This window comes from Zingiber officinale, chromosome 5A (genome assembly GCF_018446385.1).
Source record: "Zingiber officinale cultivar Zhangliang chromosome 5A, Zo_v1.1, whole genome shotgun sequence".
Lineage (NCBI taxonomy): Eukaryota > Viridiplantae > Streptophyta > Magnoliopsida > Zingiberales > Zingiberaceae > Zingiber > Zingiber officinale.
In genome coordinates this window covers 3,306,808-3,333,303 of record NC_055994.1, presented here as the reverse complement: position 1 = coordinate 3,333,303, position 26,496 = coordinate 3,306,808, and the positions used below count along the sequence as shown (strand labels likewise).

The following is a 26,496-nucleotide window of genomic DNA, read 5'->3' as shown; positions in this document are numbered from 1 at the left end:
ACCTGTGCTTAGTTGGATTCACGGTCGATCGTTGTATCCTTGGAAACAGACGACCCTTGTAAGCCCGACCTGTTTGCTTGACCCGACCAACCTCTTTGATAGCTCGACCCGGCCGACCTCTCTGATAGCTCGATCGGTCTGCTCGACCCAACCGACCTCTCTAACAGCCCGGTCTGTCTGCTGGACCCAATCGGCCTCTCCTGTTAGGCCTATCTGTCTCGTCCGACCGGTCTCTTTGTTCGAACGCTTTATCCACTCAGTCACTCTGAGGTTAACACTTGGTTAAAAATCAGTCCCGCTGGTAGACTGAGATTATCTACTCAAGTCAACTCAACTGTAAATTGAATTTAAATTTTATATAATTTTTAAATTCAATTAAGTTCCCTAAAAATCTCATATTGGTTGTCTTTCAACAAAATTCAGTTTTACACTATGCATTGTAGATTAGATTTATGAGAGGTGTTGAAAAGTACTATCACTGTGATGGTTTAATCGTCATTAGATCTCACGTGCCGCCAATTAAAGAAATTTATAATTTCATATAAATGAGTTACTATAAAGTTTGGGCGTTTGAGGTGATGATGTCACCTTAGCAGCCTGTCAAAAACTGACCACATACTCTCTTTAATGAGATAAATCATGAAGAATATTTATTCTATCGTAATGATTTTTGTATAGGAAGGTCAGACATTCAACGAGGTATTTTTATGTTACATTAGCGTAAAAGAGGTTCGGTACTAAATTCTTTTGATTTCATAACACGACAAAAACGAGTATATCAACCCTCACCAATGTTGGTTTGTATACTCCCTTACCAATTCTCAAAGCTTTTTAGATTTTGTATTGAGTTTACCCCGCACCCAACGGACGGCTGATTCTATTCTAGTGGTGGTGGGCCTATTCTCTAATATGACTCACTTTGTGACATACAAAAAAATCATGGATGTTGTTTGGATTGTCACCCTCTTCTTCAAAGAGATTGTGCATTTACACGGTATTCTTCAAACTACAACTTCATATCATAATACTAAATTTGTCAATCAATTTTGGAAGACTTTATGGGGAAAGTTAGGGGCAAAGCTAAACGTCAACAGCGCCTATCACCCTCAGACGGATAGTCAGATCGAGGTAGTGAACCAAAACTTAGGAAATCTTCTGAGATGTCTCACAGAAACCAAACCGAAGCAATAGGATCTTATTTTACCTCAAGCAAAATTCGCATACAGCAGATCAAAGAATAGGATCACTGGTTTAAATCCTTTCAAAGTTTCTTATGAATGAAATCCATCCGGGATACTAGATTTAGTCCCTATTTTGCGTCTAGGATAAGCTAGCCCTAAGGCTGAGGAGATGGCCGAGCATCTTCGGGTCATTCATGAGCAGGTTAAGTAGGTTATTCAAGCAGACAACGCCGAGCACAAGATCAAGATAGATCGTCATCGACGTCAGGTTCTTTTTGACGTTGGTGATATGGTTTGGGTTGTATTAACTCATGATCGTTTCCCTGTTGGTGAATACAACAAGCTCAAAGATCAAAAGATTGGATATTGCGAGATACTAGAAAAGATTAATTACAATGTCTACAGGTTACAACTTCCTAGTCATTTAAAAACTTTTGATATTTTTAATGTAAAACACCTAAGTCATTATGCTCTGAAGCCGAATACACTCACCTTAAACTTGAGAACGAGTTCTCTTCAACTCCAAGCGACTGACGCAGGAGGGGATCCAAATTAGATTTTTTTTTTAAGTAATTATCAGTTAATTAAGTTTAGTTTATTTTTTAAAATAATATTTAATTTTATCCTAAATCTTAGGGAAAGAAGTCGTATTAGTTAATTTATCCTAAATTTTAGAGAATAAGTTTTGCTAGTTAATTTATCTTAAATCTTAGAAAATAAATCTAGTTGATTATTTTTTCATTTAGATTTTTTTTAGGGTTGAGAGCTATATAAACTTATGCTTAGATGATGTTTAGGATAAGTTATTTTGATATTGAATCAATTAGTTTCGTTTAAGTCACGTTATGATTACATCTTGATCCGGCGGTAAGAATGGGGGACCCACAGATGGGGTCCCGTCCGAGCGGAACCAAAGATTACCCAGCCAAAGGTTTGGGTTTCCGACGCCAAAGCAAAAGAACCGGAGCCGAATGGCCGAGCGGAGGTGTCCGCTCGGCTGGAATCGTGGCGAGGGAACAGTGGTTAGCCGAGCGGCCTATTCGATCGGCTCGGGATATGATATGTCAGCAAAGGCATGATGATTAGACTGTACGCAAGATGACACTATTAAAGGCCCCACCATCACGTCACGGACAGGTTGATACAGTAGCAGTATGGTCTTATGGATGCCCTTCTGACAGGCCCACACCTAGGCATGGTCGAAAGCAGGTGATCGCTTCGATTGGTGTGCCCATGCTCCTTCGAGAGGTCTATATAAGGCCTCCATTTCTTCAACCGGAGGTACACACAAGTCTACATTTTCTAAGCCGCTTTCTTATTCCTTCGCCTAACTTGAGCGTCGGAGGGTCGTCGCCGGGACACCTCCCCCGGCTCGGATTTGTTGCAGGTTCGCCGGAGCACTCGAGAATCCAGCAGGGAGCGCCACATCCCCAGCGTCCATTGATCCTGGTTCGGACAGGATCAAATTGACGCCATCTGTGGGAGCGCGCCTGTATCCGAGCGGAATAGATGGACGAAGCTGGACGACCTCACCGTGACGCTCTCCCAGGAGAAACTCGACGCTCTAATTGAGGCAAGAGCAGCTAAGCTCGTGGAGCAACGGAAACAGAAGGCTCAAGCTGAGCGGATATCTGAGCGGCCCAGGAGGAACGACCGGAGAAGCATTAGAAATGGGGGCAAAATAAGGGTCCGACCAGCATTCAAGTGGGAGTAACTCCTGCCCCGATATCGGTCCGACGAGGAAGCCATGATGAGTTTCGACAAGTATATATATTCTTCATCACTCCACGGGTATTTGGGAGTCGAGAAATTGGGTCAGAACCCTCGCTGGTCGACAGGTCAGTTCTTCAGTTATCCTCTTTCCGTTGTAAGATTTATTATAGTTCCTCGAGCTAGAAGCCCGTGCCGCTCAGCCGGGAGTGTATAAACCGAGCCAAGAGCTCGATGGGAAGCCCGTGCCGCTCGCCCGGGAGTATATTAACCGAGCCAAGAGCTCGATGGGAACCCCGTGCCGCTCGGACGGGAGTGTATAAACCGAGCCAAGAGCTCGATGGGAACCCCGTTCCGCTCGGCCGGGAGTGTATAAATCGAGACAAGAGCTCGATGGGAACCCTGTGCCGCTCGGACGGGAGTGTATAAACCGAGCCAAGAGCTCGATGGGAACCCCGTTCCGCTCGGCCGGGAGTGTATAAATCGAGCCAAGAGCTCGATGGGAACCCCATGCCGCTCGGCCGGGAGTGTATAAACCGAGCCAAGAGCTCGATGGGAACCCCGTGCCGCTCGGACGGGAGTGTATAAACCGAGCCAAGAGCTCGATGGGAACCCCGTGCCGCTCGGCCGGGAGTGTATTAACCGAGCCAAGAGCTCGATGTGAAGACCTCGTGCCGCTCGGACGGGAGTGTATAAACCGAGCCAAGAGCTCGATGGGAACCCCGTGCCGCTCGGCAGGGAGTGTATTAACCGAGCCAAGAGCTCGATGGGAAGACCCCGTGCCGCTCGGACGGGAGTGTATAAACCGAGCCAAGAGCTCGATGGGAAGCCCGTGCCGCTCGGCCGGGAGTATATAAACCGAGCCAAGAGCTCGATGGGAAGACCCCGTGCCGCTCGGCCGGGAGTGTATAAACCGAGCCAAGAGCTCGATGGGAAGCCCGTGCCGCTCGGCCGGGAGTATATAAACCGAGCCAAGAGCTCGATGGGAAGACCCCGTGCCGCTCGGCCGGGAGTGTATAAACCGAGCCAAGAGCTCGATGGGAAGCCCGTGCCGCTCGGCCGGGAGTATATAAACCGAGCCAAGAGCTCGATGGGAAGACCCCGTGCCGCTCGGCTGGGAGCCCATGCCGCTCGGCCGGGAGTATATAAACCGAGCCAAGAGCTCGATGGGAACCCCGTGCCGCTCGGCCGGGAGTGTATAAACCGAGCCAAGAGCTCGATGGGAAGCCCGTGCCACTCGACCGGGAGTATATAAACCGAGCCAAGAGCTCGATGGGAAGACCCCGTGCCGCTCGGCCGGGAGTGTATAAACCGAGCCAAGAGCTCGATGGGAAGCCCGTGCCGCTCGGCCGGGAGTATATAAACCGAGCCAAGAGCTCGATGGGAAGACCCCGTGCCGCTCGGCCGGGAGTGTATAAACCGAGCCGAGAGCTCGATGGGAAGACCCCGTGCCGCTCGGCCGGGAGCCCGTGCCGCTCGGCCGGGAGCCCGTGCCGCTCGGCCGGGAGTGTATAAACCGAGCCAAGAGCTCGATGGGAAGACCCCGTGCGGCTCGGCCGGGAGTGTATAAACCGAGCCAAGAGCTCGATGGGAAGACCCCGTGCCGCTCGGCCGGGAGTGTATAAACCGAGCCAAGAACTCGATGGGAAGACCCCGTGCCGCTCGGACGGGAGTGTATAAACCGAGCCAAGAGCTCGATGGGAAGACCCCGTGCCGCTCGGACGGGAGTATATTATCCGAGCCAAACGCTCGAGCATCGAAGGCCCCGTGCCGTTCGGCTGGAGGTAAATTATCCGAGTCAAATGCTCGAGGATCGAAGGCCCCGGACCGTTCGGCCGGAGGTAAATTATCCGAGCCAAAGGCTCGAGGATCGAAGGCCCCGTACCATTCGGACGGAGGTATATTATCCAAGCCAAACGCTCAAGTATCGAAGGCCCCGTACCATTCGGACGGAGGTATATTATCCGAGCCAAACGCTCGAGTATCGAAGGCCCCGTGCCGTTCAGCTGGAGGTAAATTATCCGAGCCAAATGCTCGAGGATCGAAGGCCCCGGACCGTTCGCCCGGAGGTAAATTATCCGAGCCAAAGGCTCGAGGATCGAAGGCCCCGGACCGTTCGCCCGGAGGTAAATTATCCGAGCCAAAGGCTCGAGGATCGAAGGCCCCGTACCATTCGGCTGGAGGTAAATTATCCGAGCCAAAGGCTCGAGGATCGAAGGCCCCGTACCATTCGGACGGAGGTAAATTATCCGAGCCAAAGGCTCGAGGATCGAAGGCCCCGTACCATTCGGACGGAGGTATATTAGCCGAGCCAAACGCTCGAGTATCGAGGAGTATGTTAGCCGAGCCCCTAGCTCGAAAACGAAGGCCCCGAGCCGTTCGGCCGGAGGTAAATTATTCGAGCAAAATGGTCAAGGACCGCGCCGACGAGCTCCGTCGTTAAAGATCGAGAGCCGCGCCGACCGGCTATAAATATCCGCGCCGTCGAGCTCCGACGTTAAAGATCGAGAGCCGCGCCGACCGGCTATAAATATCCGCGCCGTCGAGCTCCGACGTTAAAGATCGAGAAACGAGCCGGCGTCTATAAATCCCGCCGAGCTCCGGCGTTAAAAATCGAGCGCCGCGCCTACTCCCGAGCGGAAGACCGACGAGCTCCGTCGTTAAAGATCGAGACGCCGACCGGCTATAAATATCCGACGAGCTCCGTCGTTAAAGATCGAGCCGCCGGCTATAAATATCCGCGTCGAGCTCATCGTTAAAATCGAGACGAGGCGTCTATAAATCCCGGCGGAAGACCGACGAGCTCCGTCGTTAAAGATCGAGAGCCGCCGATAAATATCCACGAGCTCCGTCGTTAAAGATCGAGCGCCGACCGGCTATAAATATCCACGAGCTCGGCGTTAAAAATCGAGGCAGGCGTCTATAAATCCCGGCGGAAGACCGACGAGCTCCGTCGTTAAAGATCGAGAGCCGACCGGCTATAAATATCCGCGCCGACGAGCTCCGTCGTTAAAGATCGAGAGCCGCGACGACCGACTATAAATATCCGCGTCGTCGAGCTCCGACGTTAAAAATCGAGAGACGAGCCGGCGTCTATAAATCCCCGAGCGGAAGACCGACGAGCTCCGTCGTTAAAGATCGAGAGTCGCGCCGACCGGCTATAAATATCCGCGCCGACGAGCTCCGTCGTTAAAGATCGAGAGCCGCGCCGACCGGCTATAAATATCCGTGCCGTCGAGCTCCGACGTTAAAAATCGAGAGACGAGCCGGCGTCTATAAATCCCCGAGCGGAAGACCGACGAGCTCCGTCGTTAAAGATCGAGAGCCGCGCCGACCGGCTATAAATATCCGCGCCGTCGAGCTCCAACGTTAAAGATCGAGAGCCGCGCCGACCGGCTATAAATATCCGCGCTGACGAGATCCGTCGTTAAAGATCGAGAGCCGCGCCGACCGGCTATAAATATCGGCGCATGCTTCGGCTTAATGAAAAAGACTTGCGCGATTATCAAGAGGATCTAGACGTAAAAATCGAGCCGGCGTCTATAAATCCTCGAGCGGAAGACCGACGAGCTCCGTCGTTAAAGATCGAGAGCCGCGCCGACCGGCTATAAATATCCGCGCCGTCGAGCTCCAACGTTAAAGATCGAGAGCCGCGCCGACCGGCTATAAATATCCGCGCTGACGAGATCCGTCGTTAAAGATCGAGAGCCGCGCCGACCGGCTATAAATATCGGCGCATGCTTCGGCTTAATGAAAAAGACTTGCGCGATTTTCAAGAGGATTTCGACAAGCAAACATCGACGTTGGGCGCCAAGGCATACAAAGCGAAGAGCCGAGCGGATAAATTTGGCATGAGGGCCGAACGGCTCAAGGGATATCAGCAGCAGCAATAAGACGACGACCTCCCGCTCGGACACACAGTCCAGTCAGTCGGACTCACTGCCTCCTTCGACTAGACTTGAAGGGGAGGCAAGTGATCCGGCGGTAAGAATGGGGGACCCACAGATGGGGTCCCGTCCGAGCGGAACCAGAGATTACCCAGCCAAAGGTTTGGGTTTCCGACGCCAAAGCAAAAGAACCGGAGCCGAATGGCCGAGCGGAGGTGTCCGCTCGGCTGGAATCGTGGCGATGGAACAGTGGTTAGCCGAGCGGCCTATTCGATCGGCTCGGGATATGATATGTCAGCAAAGGCATGATGATTAGACTGTACGCAAGATGACACTATTAAAGGCCCCACCATCACGTCACGGACAGGTTGATACAGTAGCAGTATGGTTTTATGGATGCCCTTCTGACAGGCCCACACCTAGGCATGGTCGAAAGCAGGTGATCGCTTCGATTGGTGTGCCCAGGCTCCTTCGAGAGGTCTATATAAGGCCTTCATTTCTTCAACCGGAGGTACACACAAGTCTACATTTTTTAAGCCGCTTTCTTATTCCTTCGCCTAACTTGAGCGTCGGAGGGCCATCGCCGGGACCCCCCCCCCCCCCCCGGCTCGGTTTTGTTGCAGGTTCGCCGGAGCACTCGAGAATCCAGCAGGGAGCGCCACATCCTCAGCGTCCATTGATCCTGGTTCGGACAGGATCACATCTCTATTACTTTTCTCTTATTTTCTTGTTAATCTCTCTATAACTTTACACTTGCTCAGCGTCAACTAGTTACTACTAACTTTAAATTTATGCATTTAGGGTTCAACAAGGTAATAGATTAGTTCACTCATTTAAGCTTTACTAATTTAAATAGGGTTGTAAAATATTTAAATTTATTCAATATTTATCTTATCTTTTAGGAATATGGGTAACTCTTCCCGCATAAAGTTCTATTTTCAAGCATTTATTAGTCTTACGTTGGTTTTTTTGAAGCATTCTCTGCAAGCATACAAGCTAATATAAATTATGAACTATTTGCAAAACCCTATTCTATCATTTTCTATGTAGTAATGTGATATATCAACAATATTAACAAAAAAAATGAGAGCGTGCTATTTCTTTTCCAACAATTACACGTCTTCTCAAGAGATTCTTCATGTTGAAAATTAGAACAGGTTTAAATATTTAGAAGATGGTGCCCAAGGAACTACGGCAACAAACCTTATGAATTTGTTCTAGGAAAGTATGGGCTTAACCTGCTCTCGTGGCCCAAAAGGCAACTCCATGCCCCTCAGCGTTCTTAAGACCTAGTGATGACAAGAAAGAGACATACTCTATTAGATTCACATAGCTAATTTGTTTATGATTAGAAATTAAAAGTGATCATGTCCGGGTGCTGAGACGATGGTTGCTGGGGACGTGGCGCTTCCTGCTAGCTTCGCGTGAGCTCCAGGATGGCGTAGACCTCCGTCGAGAGCCTGCAAGCACAAAATCAAACCGGGAAGGGGTTCCCGGTGACGGCCCTCCGACGCTCAAGTCAGCTCCCGGCGGCGAGAAATCGGAGCAGAATAACGAGAATTGTAGCTATAGTGGTGAATAGCGCATACCTCCGTTGGAGTCTGGGGGTCCTTATATAGGGCTCCCTGAAGACGCGTGCACGCTTACCGAGACATGTACACTTCTCAAAGCATACCTGTAATGAGTGTGTCAGAAAAGCGTGTCTGACGCCATACCTCAATAGCGCGAGCATATCCCTGACATGACAGTGGAAACTTCCGTCGTACGATTCTCTGTCTGATCCGGCCGCCTACTATGCTGCCTATTGGCGACACTTGTCTCGAGGAAGATAGAGTTACCTGCCCCTTTTGTCTCATACCAAGCTAGACGGAAGAACCGCTCGGCTAACATCGCGATTGGGCGAGCGAGATATCTGCTCAGCCAATCATACGAAGGCCCTGACGCTGCTCGTACGAACGGGAGAACCTTAGTGACCATGATTCCCATTCGATCGAGACGAAAACCGTTCAGCCTTCGTCCCCTACTGTCAAGCCGTGCTAGTCACTCACCGAGCGTCAGGAGCTCGGGCCTAAGTTGAGCCGATCCATCGAGATGTCGGGTCGGCTTTCCGCCGATCGGGGAGGTGATTCGCTGATTCGCCCTGTCGGGCGCCTACAGGATATTGACCATCTTGACCTCCCGCCGGACAGACCCTACAGCTCAAATGAACGATGCATGACTTAAATCAGTCCTCCACGGTTTTATCTTTTTTCTCAAAAAGAAGATAAACTTTGCTGATTCAATTTCCAGTATAATTCTTAAAACATTAACTTTCGAGCATACTTATGATAATAAGAGTGCACTACCATCTCATTAGAAAACTATGTACAGTCATATCTAGTCACTAAACTTTTCAACCAGTTAAAAATAATAAAATAGTTAGGATTAAAATGCATAAGCCGGTGAGCGGCCAATGTTGGGCTACAAGAAGCAGCCTCCCGGCACTTTTGCTTCCTTCACGTGCATCGCACACGACGACTGGGCCCACTCGAGCTTCCGTAGCCTGTCCCACCATCTCCACCGACGCCTAGTTCGCGCCGCCTCCGTCTCCTCCCTCAACCGGCGATTCTCCGCCCGGAGAAGGGTCGCCTCCGCCTGCGCCTCCCTCTTCTCCTTCTCCCGACGCGCCATCGCCTCGAAGCACTCCCGGTTCCGAAGCTCCAGCCCGTAAATCTGTGCCTGAAGTCCCTCGATCTTCCGCCCCAGGAGGCACACCCGGTGATCCTCCCGCAGCTTCACCAACACCCTGGCCAGCTCCGCCGCCTGACGCCGCATGTACCCCAGCTCGGCTCCCATCACCCGAGCCTTCTCCTCGGCGGCCGCGGCGAGGAACCCCAGCCGCGCGTTCTCGCCCAGCAGCACCATCCGCTCCGCCTCCAGCACCTCCACCAAGCTCCCCTGCAGCTCGATCTTTCGCGACGACTCCGCCAGACGCCGCTCGGCTTCCGCCCCCTCCGCCTCCAGCATGTCCCGCTCCACTGCGGCGACCACAAACGTCGCCACAATCATGTCGAGGTCGGAAGCGACATTGGCGATTCCGAGGGCGGGGGGCGGGTCGTGGAGCGGCTGAATGGGTAGTGGTTGAAATGAGAGGGAGCTCTCGGCATCGGAGGCAGAGTCCAGGAGGTCGGGGTCGACGTCGACATCGATGTCGGAGGAGACGGAAGAAGCGCGACGCCGGTGCCGATGGCGGAGCGACTGAGAGTAGCGGTCGGCGAGGTAGACGTAGCGGTGGTGGAGGTCGTGGAGCAGAGCCACCAGCTGAGGCCGCTTCTGGTAGTAGTTCTCAGCCCGCTCTGCGAACGAGTCGGACTCCGAGTTGTCCGGTAACTTCACCGCCAGCGATTGCACTCTGTTCTCTATATCTGCACGGAGCCAATTTTTTCAAACCGAAATGAAATCCGATCGAAGAATTCGATCGTTCATTCATGTAAAAACGATGCCAAAAGAGTCAATAAATGAGTTAAATCACCAAAGCATGTCAGTTTTTGGTTGAACACTGAAGATAAATTCCATTAATACATTTTATTTGTTTTGAAAGGGGAAAAAAAGGAAAATGAGAAGAATCTAGGCCAAGGATTTTTTGCTTCAACGAAAACAAAAATAGATCAGTAGATCACTTGACTAAAACGTGCGAAGCAACATTATGAAATTTTAGACTACAAGTAGGCAGAAATTGCGGGTAGCAATTGCAATGACTAGCTATAATGAGTTAGCCATATGCAGTAGAAAGCATGGACAAGAGGCTATTCTGCTTCTCTGCCTTTGATTGCAATGTCTCACGAAAACATTTAATCCAACTTCAAATTCGAATCCAAAAGAGATGAAGAGATGACATCCACCATAGAGCGTATCTTAGAAAGTTGGAAATACGTATCAATAATTTGTATATAATCTGTTCATGGAGATTCTTCCTGTTAAATGTGGCAATAATTCACTTCCCAAAATATATGAAAGCGCCAAGAACACAAAAATTTGTCTGAAAGATGGGCAGCGATAAAAGGCTGAGGAAAGCAGTGATTGCTCACCTTCAAGAGCCGCTCGAAGCCAAGCGGGGCACGAGGCGTGACAGCGCGTTGTCTTCGTCGTCGTCGTCTCCATCGCACGGAGATTCGTGACCGTAGAAAGATCCGCGGCGAGCGTTCAAGATTTGATCACTGCATCGTGACAAAACCAAAACGCGAGTTTGATTGAGCGTGACGAGGCATGGGCCGTACGTTGCAGACAATTGAAGCAGTAAGAAAAAACAAGCTTTCCATCAGGAAAAAAGATAACTTGTTGCGATGCCCGAGGTCTGCATCACCTTATTCTCATTGAGTGAGCAAGAGCTAGACGATGCGGCAAGCAACCGAGGCCATGTGACTGTCAAGCCACAGTATCATGAGAGGAAGAAACATTGCAGTTGGTAATTCAGTGCAGTATTAATGAAATTAATTAGAATCACAGGAAAATGCTGAGCTTGTTAATGATCGGCCAACGTGATGGATACAATCTTCAGTTTTTTTTTTCTGACGGCATTAAATAAAATCATTTAAGAAGCAGTAGCCTACTTACGCTATGTCAGTAACCTTTAAGTGTGGCTTTAAGTTCACTAATGCTTCTACATTCTCTTCGATCGTCAAGAACTAGCAATGCTGCTCATGTTCCTACGGTCGCTCTTACATTTTCAGCTGGTTTTATCTTTCTTACTTACTCTGTTTCGCAGCATTTAGGATGAGCAAGATGCATACATATCTAAATAAAAGGGGGGGAATCATGGAGAATGAGAAGGGAGAAAGGTTTACCTCTTTGGAGGATGAGGCTTCTGGTCGCCGGAGACGCTCTTCTTTTCTGTTTACGGAGTGGCAGCTGAATGAGCAGGAGCGGGAACAGAGCATTGGCAGAGCAGAAGTGATGGGCTATTTATTTTGAGGTGCCAATTTGGTGAATATATTATAGTAAAAAGTAAAAAAACCATCATTCAGCAGCGGTGATTCGCTGTGGAAGAAGACTCGGATTTTGGTTGATCGAAATCAGATCTGTTCACGTTGGCTTCTCTCATCGGTTTGATTTAGAATCGATCTGGCATCCAGAGTCGATGGGGTGCAGGGGATCGTCTGGAACTGGAGCGGGTATATTATATTCACGAAATTGCCACGGCCAGAAGTAGGGCAGCGTAGCCCACTGAGCCCCGGTTCTGCAAGCTACATTAGCACGTGCATGCAAGGCTTGTATTAAGCATTATATTATATTATATTATATTATATTATATTATTATAATTATTATTATTATTATTTTAATTTATAAATATTAATGTATTCCAAGAATTGAACATATTAATATTATAATATAATAAAAATAATATCCACATCAAACATACAATCTACGACAATTTATCAAAGGTCGTACTTGAAAATCTGAATTTATCAAAAGACGTACACTACTTTAATATTTACCAAAGAGCACATTTTTTTCAAAGTATTTCCTATTTTACCCTTGATCCTGTCCGAGTCGCTGAATCGACGGACGCTGGGCACGTGACGCTCTCCTCTATCTCCGACCAGCTGCACCGGCCTCCGGCGAATCTGCACAGAAGTCGGGCCGGGGAGGGGTCCCCGGCGACGACCCTCCGACGCTCAAGTCAGGCAAATAGACAACAGATATGAGGCTCCAACATGCGAGAGAGCGTACCTCCGGCGAAGGGTGAGGACCCTTATATAGGGCTGTGAAGAGGCATGTGCACTTATACCGAGGTGCACACGTGTTCTGTGCCATACCTTAGTATGGGCTTGTCAGATGAGCTTGTCTGACCCCTTACTGCTACAGTCCGAGCACGTCTCTGATGGGACAGTGAGCCCATGCCCTAAGATCCTGCATATCACCTGCTGTCAGAGGATGTTTCTGTCCTTGTCTCCATGCCGAGCGTCCGACCGGTCGGCGGTTTCCTCACGTCCGACCGGTCGGATGTGCTGATCCGCTCGGGAGCTTCCTGGTCGCGTGCTCGGGACTGTTCGCAGTGTTGATACTTTATTCCTTCGGCCGAGCGGGCCATCCGCTCGGCACTACTATACTGTTCATCATGAGCGTCGGAACCCCGACTCCCCGCCGGGGTGTATCGCTTCCGCTCGGAAGCTTCAGCCGGTCGTCACCATCATAATCAGCTCGGCCAAGCTTCTGGTTGGCCTTTTACCTTTCGACCTCCACGTGGCGTTGACTCTGCTAAATGGGGTCCCCCATTCTTACTGCCGGATCAACCCTCATGATAATTTGATTTTTTTTATTGTTTTTCTTTTCTTCATTATATTTCACTCACTTCTCTCTCTCCTCTGTCGGCAGAATATAGGAATAATATTAGTCAATCTTTAATCACATTTTAATACATTTGAAGAAGTCAAAATAAATAATGGACACCATATTTGGACTCCTTGCAATTTTAGAAATCCACAGGAACTGAAATGGGTGCAATCGGAGCTTTCTAGGTCGATTAGTGGATTTCGGTCAAAACCCACTGATGGACCTAGAGAGATCCGATTGCACTCATTTCAGTTTCTATGGATTTCTAAAATTACAAGGAGTTCAAATATGGTGTACATTATTTATTTTGACTTTTTATAGATATTAACAAGTAAAATCAAAGAATCGACATAAAAGCCTACGTTGGGCCTGATATCATTCCATATCAGGCCCACGTTGGGCCTGATTTGAGTCCATATCAGGTCCAATGTGGGCTTTTTTGCTGATTCTTTGATTTTACTTGTTAACATCTATAAAAAGCCAAAATAAATAATGGACATCATATTTGAACTCCTTGTAATTTTAGAAATCCATAGAAACTGAAATGGGTGCAATCGGAGCTCTCTAGGTCCATCAGTGGGTTTTGACCGAAACCCACTGATCGACCTAGAAATCTCCGATTGCACCCATTTCAGTTCCTGTGGATTTCTAAAATTGCAAGGAGTGAAAATATGGTGTCAATTATTATTTTTGGCACTCCTAGTGGTGGACCAGAGGTTTTGAAAAACCCTAAGGGGGCGTTTGGTACGCGCGTTTTCCATTTTCATTTTCTGGAAAACGCGCGTTTTCTGGAAAATGGTGTTTGGTTTGCGTTTTCCGCTCGCATTTTCTAAAAAATTGGCTATCGTTTTCTAGAAAAACAGAGAATGACAAAAAATCGTTTTCTGTTTTCTAGAAAACGCGCGTTTTCTAGAAAATGGAAATGAAAACGGTGCAAACTAAACGCACCCTAAATCTCTCTTTCTTTTTTTTCCTTTTTTTTTTGTTTAGGCATGATATGAAGAGATATCATGCCTACGTTGGGCCTGATATCTCTTCATATCAGGCCCAATGTGGGCCTGATATCTCCCCATATCAGGCCCAATGTGGGCTTGATATGGGAGATATCAGGCCAAGTAACAACAAAAAATAAAAATATAAAAAAATAAAGAAATAAAGAGAGATTTAGGGTTTTCAAAACCTCTGGTCCACCACTAGGAGTGCCAAAAATAATAATGGACACAATATTTTAACTCCTTGTAATTTTATAAATTCATAGAAACTGAAATGGGTACAATCGGAGCTTTCTAGGTCGATCAGTGGGTTTCGGTCAAAACCCACTCATGGACCTAGAGAGCTACGATTGCACCCATTTCAGTTTCTAAGGATTTCTAAAATTGCAAGGAATTCAAATATGGTGTCCATTATTTATTTTGGCTTTTTTATAGATGTTAACAAGCAAAATCAAAGAATCGACATAAAAGCCCACGTTGGGCCTGATTTGAGTCTATATCAGGCTCAATGTAGGCTTTTTTGCCGATTCTTTGATTTTTGCTTGTTAACATATATAAAAAGTCAAAATAAATAATGGACACCATATTTGAACTTCTTGCAATTTTAAAAATCCATTGAAACTGAAATGGGTGCAATCGGAGCTCTCTAGGTCCATCTGTGAGTTTTAACCGAAACTCACTGATCGATCTAGAAAGCTCCGATTGCACCCATTTCAGTTTTTATGAATTTCTAAAATTACAAGGAGTGAAAATATGATGTCCATTATTATTTTTGGCACTCCTAGTGGTGGACCAGATGTTTTGAAAATCCTAAATCTCTCTTTATTTCTTTTTATTTTTTTATTTTTTTGTTGTTAATAGGCCTGATATATCTCATATCAGGCCCAACGTGGGCATAATATCTCTTCATATCAAGCCTAAACAAAAAAAAAAGGAAAAAAAAAAAGAAAGAGAGATTTAGGGTTTTTCAAAACCTCTGGTCTACCACTAGGAGTGCCAAAAATAATAATGGACACCATATTTTCACTCCTTGTAATTTTAAAAATTCATAGAAACTGAAATAGGTGCAATCGGAGCTTTCTAGATCGATCAGTAGGTTTCGGTCAAAACCCACTGATGGACCTAAAGAGCTCCGATTGCACCCATTTCAGTTTCTATGGATTTCTAAAATTGCAAGGAGTTCAAATATGGTGTCCATTATTTATTTTGGCTTTTTATATATGTTAACAAGTAAAAATCAAAGAATCGACAAAAAAGCCCACATTGGGCCTGATATAGACTCAAATCAGGCCCAACATGGGCCTGATATGGAATGATATCAGGGCCAACGTGGGCTTTTATGTCGATTCTTTGATTTTGCTTGTTAACATCTATAAAAAAGCTAAAATAAATAATGAACACTATATTTGAACTCCTTGTAATTTTAGAAATCCATAGAAACTGAAATAGGTACAATCGGAGCTCTCTAGGTCCATCAGTGGGTTTTGACCGAAACTCACTGATCAACCTAGAAAGCTCCGATTGTACCCATTTCAATTTCTATGAATTTCTAAAATTACAAGGAGTTAAAATATGGTGTCCATTATTATTTTTGGCACTCCTAGTGGAGGGCCAGAGGTTTTGAAAATCCTAAATCTCTCTTTATTTTTTTTTTATTTTTTTATTTTTTTTGTTACTTGGCCCGATATCTCCCATATCAGACCCACATTGGGCCTGATATGGGGAGATATCAGGCCCACATTGGGCCTGATATGAAGAGATATCAGGCCCAATGTGGGCATGATATCTCTTCATATCATGCCTAAACAAAAAAAAAAAGGAAAGAAAAAGAAAGAGAGATTTAGGGTTTTTCAAAACCTCTGGTCCACCACTAGGAGTGCCAAGAATAATAATTGACACCATATTTTCACTCCTTGTAATTTTAGAAATTTATAGAAACTGAAATGGGTGCAATCGGAGCTTTCTAGATCGATTAGTGGGTTTCGGTCAAAACCCACTGATAGACCTAGAGAGCTCCGATTGCACCCATTTCAGTTTCTATGGATTTCTAAAATTGCAAGGAGTTCAAATATGGTGTCCATTATTTATTTTGGCTTTTTATAGATATTAACAAGAAAAATCAAAAAATCGGCAAAAAAACCCACATTGGGCCTGATATGAACTCAAATCAGGCCCAACGTGGGCCTGATATGGAATGATTCAGGCCCAACGTGGGCTTTTATGCCGATTCTTTGATTTTGATTCTTAACATCTATAAAAAGCCAAAATAAATAATGTACAACATATTTGAACTCCTTGTAATTTTAGAAATCCATAGAAACTGAAATGAGTGCAATCGGAGCTCTCTAGGTCCATCAGTGGGTTTTGACCGAAACCCACTAATCGACCTAGAAAGTTCCGATTGCACCCATTTCAGTTCCTGTGGATTTCTAAAATTGCAAGGAGTCCAAATATGGTATCCATTATTTATTTTGGCTTCTTCAAATGTATTAAAATATGATTAAAGATTGACTAATGTTATTCCTATATTCTGCCGACAGAGGAGAGAGAGAAGTGAGAGAAATATAATGAAGAAAAGGAAAACAATAGAAAAAGTCAAATTATCAGGAGGGTAAAATAGGAAATGCTTTTAAAAAAGTGCGCTCTTTGGTAAATACCAAAGTAGTGTACGCCTTTTGGTAAATTCAGATTTTCAAGTGCGCCCTTTGATAAATTGCCGTAAAATCTAGAATTTCATGTCTTTGACATGAAATGTATATATTTATGTTAGTGGAGATGATCATATCATTATCTCTTAGGGGGTGCTTGGTTGGAGGGAATAAGAGTGGGGAATGGAAAAATGATTGAAAGTGAATGTTTGGTTGGGAGGATTAGTGGTGGGTCCCACGGATTCATTACTCCAAACATGGAAATGAACCATTCCCTAGCAAAAGGAGGGTAATGGGAAACCCCCTATTCCCATTCCCCACTTCTATCAATCTCAATCTCATTCACATTCCCTTATATGAATCAAGCACCCCCTTATTCATCTCTCTTTCCCCTTCTATTCTTATATATTATATGTTTTTTATATTTAAAACTTTAGAGGGGAGGAACCATCGTCATCACCCTCCTTTGACTTCGGCCCTAGACATTGGCAGATATTGACATTAACACTTTAAGCATTAATAGTATTGTGGATGCTTTAAGATCCAATGGAAGATCTTCATTTAAAAAAAATAAAAAAAATTAAAATAATATGAATTGTCATTTTGATATTCAAATTTTGAATTTTCTGAAAAATTGAAAACACCGTCTATAAAGATTTATAATAAAAATATTATTAAACTAATAATATTAAATCCTAAATAATCGTATAGTCTTATAAAAATTTTCAGTCGACCGTCAGATTAAATTAGGAAGCATATATAATAGATGATCCGGCGGTACGGACGCGAGACCCCCTTTAAGGGTAGTCAACGTCACGTGGAGGTCAAAGGTCAAACGGCCGACCGAAGAGGGGGGACCGAACGAGGTCTATGCGGAATCAAAGAACCCGACGCGGTCTCGGGTCTCCGACGCTCATGATGAACAAGGTCGTCTAGCCGAGTGGCTGGGCACTCGGCGTGGGGAAAAGAAGATAAGGGCAAGGGGACACGGGAATCCTTATGGTCAGAAGACCGTCGACTTGTGCCCAGTCGTACGATTGGAGACTGCCAAGCGGTCGGACACTCGGCGCAAGGACAGAAGAGACAAAAGGACAAGGGAAACATCGGGAAACATATTCTGACAACAGGCATGTTTGGCGACCACGCCATACGCAGAATATTACGGCAGGAGGTTCTGCCGTCCCATCAGAAATGTGCTCGGACTGTAGCAGTATGGTATCAGGCATGCTTCTCTGGCAAGCCCATACTACGGTATGAGAAAAGACACGTGTACACCTTGGTAAGTGTGCACAAGCCTTTCCACAGCTCTATATAAGAGCCCCCAGACTTCGCCAAAGGTACGCAATCACGTGATCTCACATCTTCGAAGCCACTATTATTTTTCTCTTGCCTGACTTGAGCGTCGGAGGGTCGTCGCCGGGAACCCCTTCCCGGCCCAACTTCCTTGCAGGTTCGCCGGAGACCCTTACGGTCGGCCAGAGAACCACGTCATCAGTTCGGAGAGCACCACGTGCCCAGCGTCCATCGATTTAGCGTTCGGACAGGATCAAATTGGCGCCGTCTGTGGGAACACACCTGCATCCGAACAGAAGCAATGGACGAAGCTGGACGACCGCACACGGTGATGCTCTCCACGGAGGAGCTCGACGCTCTGATCGAGGCAAGAGCAGCTAAGCTTGTGGAACAACAGAAACAGAAGACGCAAGCCGAGCGGATGGAGCAACAAGCGACGTCAGCGTCAGGGGGCCGAGCGGAAGCACCGCCAAGCACGATTCCATTTCATCGGGCCCCTTCAAAGTCATCGAAAAGCTCCGCTCGGGTGCCTATTATCTGGAGGATGAAGACGGACAACAACTGGATCGACCATGGAGCGGAACCACCTCCAGCCTTTCCGGGCGAGGTGAAAGGTGCGCCAATGTAATATATGTTGTGTATTTTCCGTTCGGCTGTATATTTGAAATGCAGGAGTAAAAAATCGGAAAATTAGCACAAGTATAGAGCATCGTCAGCCGAATCGGAAGACCGTCGAGCTCCGACGTTAAAAATCGAGAGTCGCGCGGCGACTATTAACCCTCCGGCCGGAAGACCGTCGAGCTCCGACGTTAAAAATCGAGAGTCGCGCCGGCGACTATAAACTCTCCGGTCGGAAGACCGTCGAGCTCCGACGTTAAAAATCGAGAGTCGCGCCGGCGACTATAAACCCTCCGGCCGGAAGACCGTCGAGCTCCGACGTTAAAAATCGAGAGTCGGCGATTCTAAACCCTCCGGGAAGACCGTCGAGCCCCGACGTTAAAAATCGAGAGTCGCGTCGACGACTATAAACCCTCCGGCCGGAAAACCGTCGAGCTCCGACGTTAAAAATCGAGAGTCGCGCCGGCGACTATAAACCCTCCGGCCGGAAGACCGTCGAGCTCCGACATTAAAAATCGAGAGTCGCGCCGGCGACTATAAACCCTCCGGCCGGAAGACCGTCGAGCTCCGACGTTAAAAATCGAGAGTCGCGCCGGCGACTATAAACCCTCCGGCCGGAAGACCGTCGAGCTCCGACGTTAAAAATCGAGAGTCGCGCCGGCGACTATAAACCCTCCGGCCGGAAGACCGTCGAGCTCCGACGTTAAAAATCGAGAGTCGCGCCGGTGACTATAAACCCTCCGGTCGGAAGACCGTCGAGCTCCGACGTTAAAAATCGAGAGTCGCGCTGGCGACTATAAACCCTCCGGTCGGAAGACCGTCGAGCTCCGATGTTAAAAATTGAGAGTCGCGACGGCGACTATAAACCCTTCAGTCGGAAGACCGTCAAGCTCCGACGTTAAAAATCGAGAGTCGCGCCGGCGATTATAAACCCTCCGACCGAAAGACCGTCGAGCTCCGACGTTAAAAATCGAGAGTCGCGCCGGCGACTATAAACCCTCCGGTCGGAAGACCGTCGAGCTCCAACGTTAAAAATTGAGAGTCTCGCCGGCGACTATAAACCCTCTGGCCGGAAGACCGTCGAGCTTCGACGTTAAAAATCGAGAGTCGCGCCGGCGACTATAAACCCTCCGGCCAGAACAAGACAATAAAGAGGTCGACTTGTGAGTCGTTTGGCCAATCGGCCAAGTAACCAAAAGTACTTCGTGAACATCTAGCGAAAAGCCCATTTGCGAAACAAGATATGTTCAGCCAAGCGGACTAGCTATGCAAAATACTTCGTAAAAAATCCCTTTCGAATACAAGAGAGGTGCGATGAGAGGCGAATAACAGGGAGAAGTGCGGGAACATGAACAACGGTAGTTGGTGATCCGAGCGGACAACACGCGTATTGATTAGCGAAAGAAAAAGCAAACGAAAGGATAGCATATCATTAGAGAAATTAAGGCCGAGCGGCCGAATTACAAAAAGAGGATAGTTTTTGGCCGAGCGGCCTAATTACATAAAAACTTCTACTCAAGGAAATCATAAATGTCCTGGGGGATGGTGCCGAGGAGCGACGCTTGGTCTTGGGCCGGGATGAGGACAGAGTCGGCAAGATGACCCTTGGACTTCAAATAAGTTGTGGTGGTAGTCATAGCAAGCTTGAAGGCAGCGTACATCCGTTCGCAGACTTTCTCCGAGAATTCGTCCGAACGGATGTAATTCAGCCTCAGGGCTGCGACTCGGCCAGGCTCAGCCTCTTGATATTCCTTGAAGGCCGCTTGGGAGGCTGCGAGGGACTCCTGCAGAGTTTTCAGTTCATCCTTATGCTTATTTGCCTCGGTCGAGCGGCTCGCCTTCTTGCCGTCCAGCTGATCCATCAGCTCCTTAACCCGTTTCTTCAGGCCCCGAGCGTCGACATTCTTCTTCTCCAGATCGGAGATAGTCATTTTCTTCCGCTCAGTGGCTAGGCTTATTTTGCGATCCAGTGATTTGTTCTGGCGATCAAGTTCGGCCAAAGTGTGAGCCTGGTCGGTCGTCTTCTTCCGTTCGGCCTCCAACAGATTTTGGGTCTTCTTGAGCTCTTTCTGCAGCTCGGCGTAAGAAGGACCCTGAGAAGGCGCGCCGCTCGAACTCCTTAATCTTTTTAGCTCCTCGTCCACCATGGCGAGCCGATTGGAGACAGCGATCTCCTCTACCCATCTCTGACATAAGCAAGGTTGTTAATAGCCAATCAGAATGAATGCAAAAAGGACTTTAGAAAACATGCTTACCCCAGTAGCCTGTTGCATATGGTTGTTAGCCAGCTTGCTGAGCGGAATCATCGCGACGCGCGCCCGAGCGTCGGCCTACATCTCGGCTAAGGACCCCTTCATCGTTATCATGTGCTCGGGCGCGGTGGGCCGATCGGACTCGGGCATCAGCTCTTCGGTGGGTAAATGCAGGGAGACCCTGATGGTGCGGTGCCGACCAGGAGTCGTTTGGGCGGAAGCTGGAGAAGGATCGGAGGCCGGTGCCGACATCTGGGACAAAATGGCCGAGCGCTGGACTCGGCGGGGAGAAGGCGGAAGGACACTGACTGGAACGACCTCGAGGGGGTCCGCGGACGCGTCCAATTGGGACGGGGTCCGATCGGACGAGATTGCCTCCACCGCTGGGGCTTTGCCGCGGGAATCAGCGGTGGTCCACTCGGGCGGCTGGACTGCGGAAGTCGCCGATCGAAGGGGTGTCTCCGCTCGGCGCCTCTTTTGTCGAAGAGGGCGCTCCTCCTGAGCGGAGCCTTCCTCCCGGGCGGAAGGCCCTCGGCTGGAAGTTATGCCAACTGCCTGTTCCAGGAGAGAAGCCTGAGCGACCGACTCACCCGCATTCGTCTCGCTCTCTCCTTCATTAGAGCCGACCGGGGTGATGCCCAGTTGCTCCATCTCTTTGGCGGCTGCGGCCTCGAGCGCCGCCGCTTTCCTCTTCAAAATTTCGGCCATCACGGACTCCATCACAATGTCTGCTACAAAGGAAAAAGGAGAAAATCAGTTAGTAATCAAAGCAAATGCACAAGTAAAATTCTTACCGAAGCCGCTCGGAAGGGGGGTCCTGATCGGACTCAGGCCAAAAATGTACATGACCCCTTCGGGTAAGAATTTGTTGATGTCGAATTTCAGACCGGCTAGCATGTTGGCAGCGTGAAGATACTCCGGTCGGGTCTTGAACCTCTTCAACTCAGGGGAGATTGGCGGTCCAACCTGCCACTGGGTTCTGAAAGCGGCCCGCTCGGGGAGACGAAGATAGAAATATAACTCTTTCCAATGTTTATTGGAAGAGGGCAGTTTATTGAAGAAAACTAAACCGGGTCGAGCCTGGAACATGTATGTGTCCAGCTCAGACTGTTTAGGGTAATAGAAATAGTAAAAGACCTCCGGTCGGAGGGGAATATTGTGGATTTTGAACAAGACGACGACGCCGCATAAAAGGCTGAAGGTGTTGGGGACTAGGCTTTCGAGCGGAATGCCGAAAAAATTACAAACTTCTACGATGAAGGGATGGATCGGAAAGCGTAGACCGACTATGAACTGGTCGCGGAAAACATAGAAAGCTCCGCGCGGCGGTTTGTGTGGCCGAGCGGAGGGGGAGGGTAATATAAGTTCAAAATCAGAAGGGATTTCAAAAGAGTCCATCAGAATATCGGCGTCGCGCCGATTGAAGCGCGACTCCATGGTAGTATACCATGGCCCAAGGGCTTAGTCTTGAGGCTGAGAGGAACTAGCCATTGTCCGAACGGACGAAACAACAAAAGGCAAAGAAAGGCAGATGATAGAAAGAAGAGGACGACAAACGAGACAGCGCCCAGAGGACCAAAACTCGGGAAAGAAACGCAAAGAAAACACAAGAACCAAAGATAAAAAAGAAGAAGAATCTTACAGAGAAGAATGGAGATCGAAGGGGAATACGGAATCGCCGGAAAGAGGGGAACCGAAGCCGCGGGAGCACTGAAACGCCAAAGGAAGCTTCTGGACACGCGAAGACGCAAATGCGGCGAGAAGGAGGAGAAAGCGAAGACTTTATAGGGTTGAGCCCAAGCGGCCTCCACCGTCGGATGCAGGTCGTGAGAACCGGAGCACGCATCACCATCCATTTCAAACCGCCTCGATCTCGTCGGACACCACGCCGCCGCCGTACGATGACGGCAGCATCGCCACGTGGCATGCATCTACTGGAGCACATTTAATGAACGCGTACTCGGCCTTAATGATGGAGATTGGCTCAAACTTCGAAAAGATCCGAGGAATGTTGGCGTTGACTGACGTTATAGCTACCCTCATGGGGGCCGAGCGGAGGGTAGTTGCATATAAACGCCGCTCGGCGTGACTGATGGTCCAGTCAGTCGGACTAATCGCCTCCTTCGACTAGACTTGAAGGGGAGGCAAGTGATCCGGCGGTACGGACGCGGGACCCCCTTTGAGGGGAGTCAACGCCACGTGGAGGTCAAAGGTCAAACGGCCGACCGGAGAGGGGGGACCAACCGGCTGAACGAGGTCTATGCGGAATCAAAGAACCCGACGCGGTCTCGGGTTTCCAACGCTCATGGTGAACAAGGTCGTCTAGCCGAGCGGTTGGGCACTCGGTGTGGGGAAAAGAAGATAAGGGCAAGGGGACACGGGAATCCTCCCGGTCGGAAGACCGTCGACTTGTGCCCGGTCGTACAATTGGAGACTGCCAAGCGGCCGGACACTCGGCGCAGGGACAGAAGAGACAAAAGGACAAGGGAAACATCGGGGAACATATTCTGACAACAAGCATGTTTGGCGACCACGCCATACGCAAAATATTACGGCAGGAGGTTCTGTTGTACCATCAGAAAGGTGCTCGGACTGTAACAGTATGATGTCAGGCATGCTTCTCTGGCAAGCCCATACTACGGTATGGGAAAAGACACGTGTACACCTCGGTAAGTGTGCACAAGCCTTTCCACAGCTCTATATAAGAGCCCCCAGACTTCGCCAAAGGTACGCAATCACGCGATCTCACATCTTCGAAGCCACTATCATTTTCCTCTTGCCTGACTTGAGCGTCGGAGGGTCGTCGCCGGGAACCCTTTCCCGGGCCGACTTCCTTGCAGGTTCGTCGGAGACCCTTACGACCGGTCGGAGATCCACGTCATCAGTTCGGAGAGCGCCACATACCCAGCGTCCATCGATTCAGCGTTCAGATAGGATCAATAGATAATTTAGAAATCTAAAATTTATATAAATAAGTCATAGTTAAGGATCGAATTACGGATATTTTGATGATAATTTTTTGATATCTTTCCATGCACCATAGTAAAAAAAAGCTAGCTAGTTTGTTGATTAAGTATAAATAATATTATAATATAATTAATAAAATAGAAAAATATATAAAATTTAAAATAATAAATTATCATGAAATAATTATCTTATAAGTGTTTTTTTTATTTTATATTTTAAAACTTTTATAGGAAATTTTATTATCAACCGATTAAAAATATATCTTCCTATAATCATCCCTTATTCAATTCACTTATTCAATTGTGCATCATTATCTTTCGCACTCCAAACTTAAATACTAAAATTCCTAAAATCATGAATCACCTTTTCATCTAAAGTTTCATTTCTTGCGTAGTAATAAAAAATCTCTAAAGTATCATATTCTATTTACTCAAAATTTAAACTACACTACCAAAACAGTAAAAAAGAAAATTAATCTTAGATTAAGATTTCAGTTAGTGTGAAGGAAGAGTTTTAAAAAAATTTTCCTATGCCGACTATCATCAACACGGCTCTGTCGATATCCTCCGAATCAAAAACTGAGATTCGAATAAATGAATCTAAAACAAAACAAAAGAACAAATATCACTGTAGAAAATTTAAAATTTCAACAACAACAATTACTTTTAATGGATCAAGTCATGATACAGTGTACTAATTAGAGAGATTTAATGATCCTCATTTATTTTCAATCACTATTTCTGATCTAAAATGGAGACAAACGGAATCAAACAAAATCAGAGGATCCCTGCTAACTCCTCGCCCACCAACCGCTTTGAGAGAAAAAACTAATATTTTATTTATTTATTTAATCTAGGGACTAGACATTGTTGATAGTTTTGAAAACATGAAATAAAACATAAATAAAACGATAATCACTTACATGAATCTCCCGAAGAAAAAGAATTGTCGGTCGATGAAGAGGCTGACGTTGTCGGAAGCACGATCACGGGGCAATCGGAAAGCACTTCAAAGTTCACGAGCCAAATCCTAACCACTAGATGTTCTCCTCTGCTCGCTGATCACCTCGCAAAGCTCTCTGTTCACCTCCGCTACGCTCTTTTATCTGATGATCTCCACTTGGACGCTCCTTTTATAGGAAGGTTGAGGAAGACGAAGGGGAAATGACGCCCCTTCATCTCCTTGGCGTTTGCAGCACACATGCGTTTGCAGTAGCGAAAAGGGACGAACCCTTTCGTCTCCCAAGTGTAAAGCCCAACATCTCCCACTCGTCCAAGTCAATCCATATGGTCACATAGACCATGTCAGTCGCATAGACTACAACGTGATCATGTCACAAAGACCAGAGCGAAATTAGTCACAAAGACTAAATAAGTCACGTAGACTTTATGAGGATCAAGTCACGAAGACAAGAGTAAAATTTAGTCACAAAGTTCAAATAAGTCACAAAGACTTTATGAGGATCAAGTCACGAAGACCAGAGTAAAATTTAGTCACAAAGACCAAATAAGAACATTCATTTCATACATTAGGGAAAATGGTTCGTGCGACAATAAGCACAGTGAGCACTCGATTGCTAAGAAGATTGTCATACCTTATTTAGCTGCTCCATAGAACGAATCAGAGACATAAATGTCCATAGAACGAATCAAAGACATAAATGACTTGTTTTTACCCCAGATTAAATTATTTACATCATTATGAACATCTCTAATCCCTCATATTGACCATATGTCAAGAGCATGTTCAACATCTCCAATCAAATAAATTATTCACTATTACATTTTATGTACTGAACTAAAAATGTAACCGGTACCAGTGAATAAATGTCACGGATGTAAATGAATCTTAATCTTCCTTTTTAGCTAGAATCTATTCATTCTAATCAGTCATTTTCCTAGTTATGCTCCATAGACCGAATCATCCATAGCCAATAGGAAATATGCTAAAGTAACAGACACTGATCAGAACTTCAAGTAGACAACTAAATAGTCACTTAGGGTAAAATCGAGATTAACTTATATTCTCAAGGGTCTCACATAGTAGATGTAACACCCTAAATTTCATGATTTGGAGTCCTAAAAGACCTTATTAAAATCTAGAAATGTTTTAGAAAAATTCTAGAGATTTTTAGAGTATTTTTATGTAATTTTTGGAGGTCGTTTGGTATTTTTACCAAAAGAAAGAAGTTTTGACAAAAATTGTCAACCCTTGACCCGAGCAAAACCCAACTAACCAACTGGGTTAGCAGTTGTTACTTGATCAAATAAAGGAACAATTTTATTTAAGTAATAGAAGTTAATAGTAAGAAATAATAAGAAGAAAATAGGTTGCAGCCGGGATTCAAACCCACGAGCCGGGCCTTAAGCAGAACGCAACCCACCAACAGACCAACCGAACTTTTCTTAACTAAACTTATATCGAAATATATTTAAGTAGTACTAGTTAGCAGAAACCTTAGAGTATTAAAAGGAAGAACTTAGGGATTAATCACAAAACCTAAATTCCTTCCTCACCCTTTCTTCTCTCACGCGGCGACGACGACGACTTCTCGGGCGGAGGACAAAGTCGCGGCTAGGGCATAGTTTTCCGGCGGCCGGCCAAGGTTCATCTGAGAGCTCCTCGCCTTCTCGAG

General features: G+C 46.9%; 1 protein-coding gene across 6 annotated transcripts; it reads right to left on the bottom strand.

Annotated features, from left to right (window-relative positions):
- Nucleotides 1–9,037: 9,037 nt before the first annotated feature.
- Nucleotides 9,038–11,739, bottom strand: LOC121979284 (kinase-interacting family protein-like). 6 transcript variants are annotated; one of them, XM_042531254.1, is made up of 5 exons: nucleotides 11,602–11,715; nucleotides 11,372–11,511; nucleotides 11,093–11,179; nucleotides 10,846–10,974; nucleotides 9,038–10,182 (listed from the first exon to the last, which is right to left on the bottom strand). In XM_042531254.1, the coding sequence occupies exons 4-5, from the start codon at nucleotides 10,916–10,918 to the stop codon at nucleotides 9,239–9,241; spliced, it is 1,017 nt and encodes a 338-aa protein (XP_042387188.1). In that variant the 5' UTR covers nucleotides 10,919–10,974; nucleotides 11,093–11,179; nucleotides 11,372–11,511; nucleotides 11,602–11,715; the 3' UTR covers nucleotides 9,038–9,238. The 6 variants fall into 6 exon arrangements, with proteins under 6 accessions (XP_042387188.1, XP_042387184.1, XP_042387186.1 ...); XM_042531250.1 differs by having other exon boundaries at nucleotides 11,121–11,179; XM_042531252.1 differs by having other exon boundaries at nucleotides 10,846–11,179.
- Between the last annotated feature and the right edge of the window lie 14,757 nt (nucleotides 11,740–26,496).

Coding starts and splice junctions, on each gene's coding strand:
- LOC121979284 (XM_042531256.1), bottom strand. CDS start 10,918: ATGGAGACGACGACGACGAAGACAACGCGCTGTCACGCCTCGTGCCCC. Junction 10,183..10,845: donor GCTTCGAGCGGCTCTTGAAG/GTGAGCAATCAC, acceptor GGCTCCGTGCAG/ATATAGAGAACAGAGTGCAA.